Raw genomic sequence first — 10,669 nt, forward strand, 5'->3', positions numbered from 1 at the left:
CCTCAGATTCCTCATTGGACTTTGATGAAGTACCGGCATTTTCATCTGCAATTTCCATCAGATTATTAGTAAATAAGGAACAGCCTAAAAGATTAGATAAAACACTAACCAGATTGTGCAGCATCAAGAAGTTCCTCAAGTTCAAATATCCAATTAACACCACCAGACAGTTTGATGAACTTTCTATGCAGCTCCAAGATGTCACCAAAGGCCAAGAAGCTTTGAGATACAACTGATGCCAAAAACCGCAATGCATGTGCAAGCTCACCTGCTAACAAAAAAATCCACTCACATCCAAGCAAAAAAAATAAAAGCCTACATTTCATTAGGTTCAGGTAATCGATTCACACCTACTAAACTATTTCCAATTGTCGTAAACAAATGTCATGATGAATCGGAATTGAGAATGGGAATTGACCTTGAGTGGAAGTCAATGAACGATCAGCTTTGTGCTCTATAGCATATAACAAGCTCAATCCCCAGGTAACATTGTGGGGTAGTTGTTTGGTGACAAAGTCATCCAGTACTCCAAATAACCATTTCTTCCTCAGAAGTATTTTAGCATGAGCAAGAAGCTCATTAAATCTTGACTCAATCATCTGTCAGACAAACCATATTCAAGTATTATTAATATTAATATTATATTCCAAAATTCTCCTTTGTGGAAGGAAATATAAAAAAGAAAGAGGAGAGGAGTTACCGCTTTTTCTCGAACACCACCTCCAAAGGAAGCAACAAATTCAGCATGTGTACGCAGCCTCTCGTGCATGGAGTCAAATACCACATGGATCAGCATTTCCAGCAATCTGCAGGGTATTTGAGTTGGCAAGGTCTGAATTTTTTGGTGTCACAGCAAGAATTAAACAGTTGGGAGCCTTAATGTATGACATTATCATTGTTCTGATGCCAGAGTTATGTCAAGAACATTAGGAGAGAAAATCTTTAAACGAATTTGCTTGTCAGAAACCAAATATAGGCCTGTGATGATTTTAAATATTTAAATTAGTCTAATTTCCTATAGTTATTTAAAAGGGGAGAGTGAACAGTTAGACATATGTCTAATTTTGATCCCTGTAATACATGGTTAGTAAGTAACTTAATCTAGTAAGCTATATCAGTTTTCTTTTTGACTTTTTTATTGAATGCAGAAAGAACATAGGAAACAGAAACATACAGATGCTATGATGTTGACACCACTTTCTTCATCTGGATCTTCCATTAACTTTTTAATGGAGGGAATTTCCTCAAGAAGATGTATATAAGTGGCCCCACCACCAGGCACAATACCCTCATCCATGGCTACATACGTGGCATTTTTTGCATCCTCATTTCTTAGCTTTCGATCTTCTAATTCCATCTCAGTGTGGGCCCCTACCTATAACCAAAATTCTTTCAATTCATTCTATATACATTATTTTAGTCATGATTAATAAATAAACTGACCTTGATAATGGCAACACCACCAGAGAGTTTTGCAATTCGTTCACTGAGCTTTTTAGAATGATAAGAACTATTTGTTTTAGAAAGATGTTTCTTTTTTTATGAAATTCTTGCTTTGATTTCAGCTTTCATGAATGGATCAACAACAATAGTTGTGTAATTACTTGTTATAGTTACTTTTTGTGCAATTCCGAGTTGATCATAGGTTGCATATTCTAGAGATAAACCCAAATCTCCAGATAAAAAATCAGCTCCTATTTTAACATGATAAATGTCAGCAGAAAGGTGGCATAAAACAAGTCTTCAAAATGTAATATATGAAATATTTAAATTGTTACAGAATTACCTGTCATGAGGGTAATATCTTGAAGTAAAGCTTTCTTTTGTTCCCAACACCAGGACATTTCACAATAGCAACCCTAAGTAAACCTTGATTTTTGTTAACAATTAGGGTTTCAAGAACTGAGATTGAGATATCTTCAGCAAAAATGAGCAAAGGGACACTTAATTGAGTACACTTTTCTAGAAATGGGACAATTTCTTTCACGGATGATATCTTTTGATCTGTTATTAGGACTTTAGCATTTTCAAATTCCACAGACAAATTGTTCTGATTTGTGACAAAATGAGGAGACATGTATCCTTTGTCGATCTGTAGGGAAAGTATTCCTGAATAGATATTAAAATATGAAAATGAAAAAGCTAAAAAGAATGTATGAATAAAATATCACAAGATGTATTTCACTTGATACCTTCATTCCTTCTTCAACAATCACAGAAGTTTCACTTGATGAAGAAGATTCAATAGAAATTATTCCATCATGACCAATTTTATCAATGGCTTCGGCAATTAAGTTTCCAATAAATTCATCATTTCCAGCAGAGATGGAAGCTATGGCTGTGAACAGGAAGAAAAGAATCTTTAGAGTTTACAGAATCTCATGGAAGAAAACACTAAAAAGAAAAGAAATTTACCTTTTATATAATCTCTTTTGCTGACTGGAATCATTTTCTTTTTCAAAACTTTGATCAATTCTTTGAGACAAAAAATTTTGACCAATAAGAACATTGACCACAAATCAAATATATCTTAATAGTAAACAGAGGAAGAAAAGAAGCATACTAGCAAAGAATAAGACCAGGACCGAGTCGAGAAGTACTAACCATCGTAGATGTCGAGGAGTGTTGGAGGGATTACGGAGAATCATATAAGGTCGGCGGAGAAGGAACCTTAACAGATGAAGAGGGTGTCAGTGGGATTATGAAGAAGCAGCTCCATCGAGCTCACCCTAGCACCGACTTTGAATGGAGAATGCGAAATCTTGCTTGGAAGGCGACGGATTACCGACGTATCATAGCGGAATGAAGACGGAGTACTTACACAATGAAGAAGTCGGTGTTTCAGTTCATCCATCGTTATCTTTGAGTTGAGAGAGAGATTACACTAAGAAATTGAAAGAGGATGCGATGGAATGATGAGTGGGAATAAACCCTAAAAACGGATCGACAAATTTGCCCCTGAAATTTGGTTTGTCGCACTGCTCTCATTATCTCCGGATGAGCCGCCAGTGAGAACCCCGGCACCAAAGGACTCTCCGACATCTTCTCTACCACTGCTCGTCTCGACGTTGACGATGGTGGAGGGTCGACGATGGAGGAGGGTCGGAGATGGCAGAGGGTCGACGACCATGAAAGAGCACATAGCGGTGGCCGGAGTGCGAGGGGAGTAGTTGGCGGTCGATGTGGGGAGGGGAAAGATGTATCGTCGATTGTGGGGATAAAGAACAATGCGTCAAAAAATGCTTAGGGCAAAGAGGGAAAGAGGGAAGGGAAAACAGGCTTTTCTAATTTTTGGGTTTTCTTTTCCCACTTCCAACTAAACAACCCGTGTTTCATTAAAAAATATAAAACGACATGTCTAGATGACGCACATTTTATAATAAGCGCCCTCCGTGTTTTTTTTTTCTGACACTAATTTTAGGGTACGCAAAAATGCACGTTGGAAATCCTTAAAATTTTTAAAGAGCTGACATTATTTTTAGGTTACCCACTTTTGTGTATAATAAATCAATGCGTATCATAAATTGCGCGTCGTAAAAGGCTGTTTTTCTAGTAGTGCGGCATGCCCCACTGTGTGGCTTGACGTACTTGGCACAACGGCCCCCACCCTGCTGGCCTTTGCTAGAAGTGTTAGAGGTTTTAGGCTTCTTGGGCTGACCCACTGCTGACTGAACCTGCTCCAGCTTCCACTTCGTCTGGAGCTCCAACTCGGTTTTCTATTCCTAAGCCATCTCAACCATGTCATTCATGGTTTTGCTCCCTGAAAAGCTCATGAAATTTCATATAAAATCGGCATGGCATAATATCTCATCTTCTTCATCTCTTCATCCGCAGCGTACTACAGAACTAACAGTGCCCTCTCCCTGAATCTGGCAATGATCAGTGCCATAGTGTCCGTGGTCTGGTGAAGGTCCTGGAACTCACTCACCAATCGTTGCACCTCAATGGCCAGTGCAAACTTCCGATCAAACCTCTGAACAAACTCATCCCATGTCATCACCGTCACTCTCACTGTCCCTACCTCACGGGTCACTTCCTCCCACTAGTTCCATGCCCAGTCCCTCGACATGCAGGACGCGAATCCCAATTTTGCCGCCTCGGGACAAAACCCCGCGCGTTGAGCATTCTCCATGTCAGCGATCCAACGATGTCTAGTGATGGGGTCCTTAACCCCAAAGAACTCAGGTGCTCCACACGCAATGAACTTCCGGAATAAGGGAGTTCGAGTCCCGATCTGGCCCGCAGCAATCTCGGCTCGAATGATCTGAGTCACTCCTCCATGATCTCCATAATCCCCTGATTGATGCTACCGAAAATCATCGGGGTAGAATCAAGGATGTTGCACGTAACCTCGGCTGTGATAAGCTCGTGCACCTTCTCATCAATCGGGTCCACACCGAAACCCGAACCCGAAGTAGAACCTAATCATGAACCTGATCCCCCTCATGTAGTAATCACCATCCTCAACTGAAATACAACACGGGAAAAAAATTTCGATAAATAATTTGATAAATAACGTTGAAAGGGGTTCCTTCTCATCAGGCTCCTTAGAGTTCCCAAGTCTGCTCTTGTCTCAGGTACATGTCGTGTGGTTTCAGTAGTACAGATCCAATATTACCTTCCACATCTACATGTACCTTCCTCAAGATCAAAACCGATACCTCCAATTCACCCAACTATACTCCAAAATATAACCCATATATCATAGCACATATACATCCTAGATTCTCCTAGGATTTCTCAACCCTCACAAAACCAGAAACCTTAATCAACACCGTAGGTTTCCTTATGCATGCAAGTATACACAAATAGAATCCCATAGAATGTAAAATCAAGTTTCTACCCTAAGTCCACAACCAAACAAGGAATAGGAAATGAGAGAGAATTCATCATTCTAGGGTTATGCATTCCTAATCGTATATAACTTTGAAAGCATACATTTAGCAATTAACAAAGTTAACCTCGATTTCATGTAATACAAGCATCAAATCTTCCTAGGTTATAAGGCATCACGCAAGTCAGAAAATTCTATCATGTAGCTCCTGATGGTATCCTTAGCCCTACTCTAGCTTGCAATTCCACATATTGAGCATACCAATCATAACACACAAACATGGATAAATTGGGAAGACACTTACTTGAGGTAGGTTGATCACACACATTTCACTCTCCCTTTTAATTAATAAAACCTTTTCAGATAAAATTCAATTATTTTTCTATTTAAAGATTATAATTTCTCAGTTTGAGTTCTGACACACCCGAGAATGTGCCCGAATCTCTTAAACCAAGGCTCTGATACCAACTTGTAACAACTCAAAATCAGATAATACATAATTTGTTTCCAAAAATCCATTACATCAAGTCATGTCAAAAGATCAAAGTATCGAAATCATTAAGTGCAGAAATTTTTGGAGAGTGAATGCTTAGTGGATTCCCAAAATAAACTATAAGCAAAAGCTTAGTAAATTCCTAAAATATCTGAAACATACAATCACATAATACCATGCAAAATACATAAAATTGTCATGGGCTACCCCCGTGGTCCTTACTTGGAATGCCATGAGTTACCCCCACGGTCTGATATCCAAGTTCCATGGGCTCCCCCATGGTCTTTACCTGTAATGCCATGGGCTACCCCCATGGTCTGACATCCAAGTGCCATGGGCTACCTCCATGGTCTTTACCTGGAATACTACGGGCTACCCCTATGTCCTGATATCCAAATACATGGGCTAACCTCATGGTCTTCATACAAATAAACACATAACAACTATCAATCCTCATGTCATATAATGGCCGGCCTTGGTGCCTTCGACCCGTTAATATAGTGAAAAGAGTCACCAGAGACTGCTGATAAAAATACGGCTCGACTAGCGGTCCAAAAATCTCACACTTAATATACACAAGTTATCCTAATTAGAATTAAGTTACAAACTCAAGGAATATGCCAAAACTATAAGTACAAACTCCTCCAATAAGGCCCAAAAGTCTTTCTTCTTTAATGAGCCTAACATCCAAGGTCCAAAACAATAATGGGCCACAAGGCCCAAAAGGCCCAACCATACCACCTATAACAAGTTCAAAGGCCCAACTACTCTAATAGATCCAAGCCCAATGTTAAGTAAGGCCCAAATGGCTCAAAATCCCAATGTAAGCCCAAAACTCAGTGGAAGCATACGTCCAACATAAATCATTAGTACGCTTAGCGTACTAGGTCCTTTGGCGGTACACGCAACGTATAAACTAGTATAACCAGCGTACAAGCTGTTTTGCACATATAGCCATTAAGTGCTTAATTCATGCAGCTACTTCGTCTAATTCCATATCTTGGTCATTTAAAGGTCCTTGGGCATAAAGTTGGCAACTTTAAGCCTTTGCACGCCATATGGGAACCCAACACCTCATTTAATCTATTAAGACTCCCTTTAAGATCTTCAACTCATGCATGGTGCCAAAACAACCATCAAGTTAGCATTTTTATGCTTTTAACATGGAAAATGAACTCATATCTAACATTTCTAACCTCTGGAGTTGCTCAAACTCAAAAGAGAGGATCCATGGGCCAAAAATGGACTTATTACAAAACCCTAACTCAAACTTGAAAATGGATTAGAATGATATGAGCTTTTTACCTCCAAAATCTCCTCAAGATGTCTTAGAGTTAGGATCTAGAAGCTCTCCCACATCCAAGACTTTCTCACCTCCTCCTTCTTCTTGCAAACAAACCAAAAAAGGTTACTTTTGGCACCTTTAAGCTCAAGGATCACTCGCAATGGTAACGAGGGTTCTAGGGACGTTTAAAGATAGTGGAGGTTTGTAAGGAAGAAAGGTCATAAATGAGCTTAAATAAGGCTCAAATCTGAGGTTGGTAATGAGGAACATTGCCTCACTCTTGCCCTCAGTGAGTATCAAGTGACACGGACATGTTCGTAGAGTTGGAAAGAAACCAAGCATCAACAATCATTTAATTCCAAGTCAACATTCCAAACATTCCAAATCTTCCAAATCCCAATTTCAAAAAACAGATAATTCCCAAGTTGTTGCATTAACCTAACAAATGCAACAAATGCAACAAGTGTATAATAATTCATTGGCATTCGTAATTCAGAACTTCCAACCACCATATGCCACAATTTCAAATTTATCAACAAAATACCCCCGAACCTAGCAACGAGATCAGGGAGAGGAGAATGAGGAGACCATGCAAGATTGTGATTGATCTTTTATATTATTTTGAACAATGTTTGTTGAAGACTTGTTTTTCTTTCTTTCTTTTTTCTTTTTTTTTTTGTTATTTTGATAAGTCGTCTGTTAAAGTATATAATAATTTTTTTTTCTTGAAAATCACTTCGACGACCATTTTCCGACAACAAGTCGTCGAAACTGGTTGACCTATACGGACGACATCTATTCGGACGACATTTTCCACTTTTACCGACAAAGCAATACATACGACCTTTTACAAACGATAAGTCGTCGGTGTAGGCTTTACCGACAACTTATCGTCGGCATAGGGGTAGAAAATGTCGTGAATAAGGGTATTATCCTTGTAGTCTCTTGATTGGCTCGGTTTTTTTAGTTTTTTTTGTTGAAGTATGTTGGGGTTGAGATAAACCCTATTAAGATACGCCCTATTTTGGTTGATGGTATACAAAGTGGATCTGTGTTCTTGATTTTAGATTGTAAACGATCATGGCGGTGATGGTGAATTCCAAAAAACTCGTTTCGTTTATCATCTACTATCCCCTTAACAAATTCAAAGGTACCTTCTTCACTCATTCTTCCCTTCTTTCTTCCACAAGTCCTTCCACTTTAGTAGAAGTAGGTACCAGAATAACGATTGTAGATTCGTTTCATTCAAATTCTTGTTCCAGTCGTCGTATATCTATCTTTCACAGGATTACTAATTGTGACGATGCCCTGCAACTGTTCCATGAAATTACACACCGACAACCTCTGCCACCGGTTGCTGATGGGTTTTGGTCATAAGACATCCTATGTGCTCATACAAACCCTAATGCTTGGATCTAGGTTTCTCTATTGTACATGCTATGAATCCAAGACTATAAACCCTAATTCTAGCATATGGAAATCAATATTAACATATAATTAGGTTTAAGATATTACCTTGATTGTTATGTAGCAATAACAATCCCAATTCCTCCTTGAATTGACTTTGGAAGACTTAGAGTCACAAGTGTCACTCCTCTAATGGCTTACAAACACCAAGAGCAAATGGAGAAGGTATGAGGAGAGAGGGGAGGTATTGAATTCGTTCCTAAGAAGCCTTAGGGAAGGTCTGGGCGAATTCATGAGTTAAGGGGTGTTTATATAGGTGTAGAGATATGGTTTCAGTCATTATCCTTATCTAGTTGCTTGTCCACCAAGCAACCCATAAGATAATCCTTGAATCATTATCATAGTCGAATTCTAAGGCCTTATCACCTTAAATTCGTCCAACCTATTAATAAGATAATCCTTACCTTATTTTGTAACTATCACATAATTACAATTCAGCCCCTCTAGTTTAATTAATTACATTTGATCATAAAATTAATTCTTAATTAATTATTGACCAACATTAATTAAACAAATATGATTTCTCCTTTAATATATTATTCTTATAACATATTAATAAATCATAATAACCTCTCTCTCTATTTATTTCTCCAATCAAGTTGTTTTGGTGAAGGCAACCCAAAAGGACCATGCACCATCGGGTCAAGTACATACCAAAATAGTTATGGACTTAGACACTAATCCAACAGTCTCCCACTTGGATAAGTCTAACAACTATTATGCGTATGACTTCAGATCCTGATCTGCAATCGTAGCTTTACAAAGCCGCTGTCAACTCTGATCATATCAGGTACGCGTGTCCTTAGATAAGGGATCATATATTCCTCCATTCTAGATATCATATGAGATATGATTTAAAATCATTCTCTTTGTACTATATCTCGATTCCCGATTTATGATGACTGACTAATTGAAAAAATCAAATTAGCCCTAGCCCGGCCGAGCATTTACATTTGTCATCACTAAACCATCGAGGGGCCCAAAGATATCGCTTTTATCCTACCTTGGATAAAAGGAACGGATAAACTTTGATACAATGCTTACTTGCACTTACTCACCGAATCACACACAACAATATGTTTTATAACACCAAGTTACTAGTGCGTTTACATATTATCAATGTGCAACCGATTTGCAAGATACAACTCACACATCTCGGTTTCAAGAATATAAGATGTTATCGTCTCACCAATCACTCGTGATACAATTCATGGAGTGATCCAAGTGAGCGTGGGTTTAATCCAATGCTCAAATTCATATTCATAAGCACTCATGAACGTTGCAGCAAACATTTGCTTATGTCTAATACTCTTTTTGACAATCCACACACCAATTCACGACAGTCGTCATTCATATCTACTTCCAACATATGAACGACCGTGGCCCGTTTGAATAATTCGATTATTCTTAATAAACTCAATTATTCTGGAAGTCAAAACATGCAAGGTGAAACACAAGAATAATACTAATCCCATATGGCCTCAAACCTTTGAGTATAAATAAAACTCCTTTTATTTATCACCATATCGATTACTCATTACTTGTCGTTTCGGGTAATCAACTTCTTACTTGAATTACAACACTTGTCCCATGCTCCTAGCATGCACACAATGTTTACCTATGGTTGTTTCTTTGTGAAATAGATCATATTGAACACATTTCCAATCATTCTCATTTCACAACTCCTAATCCTTTTCCATAAGTTTAAGAACCATAAGTTTAAGAACCATAAGTTTAAGAATATCAAATTCTTTCCACTTATAGAGTATGCTAGATTCTAACATTTTATGCAACGATCCTTTTGTAATGTCACTGCACCAAAGTCACAAAGACTATTGCCAATGATATTACAAAGTCTTCTATCGGAGATTGTTACAAGACAATTCCTTAGATATGATGTCTCTCACTCAAAGTACTTTCCTTTGAACATCCTTTTGCATAAAAGTTTCTAATCTTAGACATAGATTTTTCAATATTCAATTCCCAATATGGACATGCTTCTAACTCATTCTTAATAGAATCTTATCTATTCATAATAATGTCGATATGGTCCATCCAATATGGAAACATTTCCATATTTTCCAATACTATACTTCCAACTACTCACAAGCGACCAATCCTCGTCGAACTTTGGATTGTCCTTTGATAGTTGTTTAATTATTTTAGTCAAAACCGATTCTAGTCCTTTTTCCCTCTAAATGCGCTAGACATTTGGAAAATTTTAGAATGGTCAAACATTAAAATATTTGCAATCGATCCTATACCCGAAGCGTATGGGACACGACGCATAATGTTTTATTTGCTATGTTCTCAAAATTCGAATTGTGAAAAGGAATGTCGTAATCATAATCGAAATTTTAAGAACACACTATGTACCCTTGACTAAATTTATTAACATTTCTCAACCTAATCCTTTAGATTTGAAATGAAGCATAATATTCTCTCCCTTAATTATAGCAAAACAACTTTACAACTCTTACGACTTTGCAAGGTATAACTCTTGTTTTCTATTATTAATATTGCCAACTTGCAATATGTGCCTTAATAATCATACAATCATAACATTTATGCTCCCACTATCATGATGATT

At 37.8% G+C, this 10,669-nt stretch overlaps 1 protein-coding gene across 1 annotated transcript; it reads right to left on the bottom strand.

The window, feature by feature from the left end:
* Positions 1 to 812: 812 nt before the first annotated feature.
* Positions 813 to 2,854, bottom strand: LOC145095804 (chaperonin 60 subunit alpha 2, chloroplastic-like). Its single transcript, XM_079033626.1, is given in 9 exon segments — positions 813 to 978; positions 1,175 to 1,375; positions 1,444 to 1,694; positions 1,787 to 1,825; positions 1,828 to 2,092; positions 2,193 to 2,338; positions 2,416 to 2,475; positions 2,605 to 2,644; positions 2,729 to 2,854. Coding segments are annotated over 9 exon segments (1,164 nt in total). The 3' UTR covers positions 813 to 942.
* Positions 2,855 to 10,669: the final 7,815 nt, after the last annotated feature.

The sequence above is a fragment of the Lactuca serriola genome, chromosome 3 (assembly GCF_051521515.1).
Source record: "Lactuca serriola cultivar US96UC23 chromosome 3, Lser_US96UC23_V15, whole genome shotgun sequence".
In the NCBI taxonomy this organism is placed as follows: domain Eukaryota; kingdom Viridiplantae; phylum Streptophyta; class Magnoliopsida; order Asterales; family Asteraceae; genus Lactuca; species Lactuca serriola.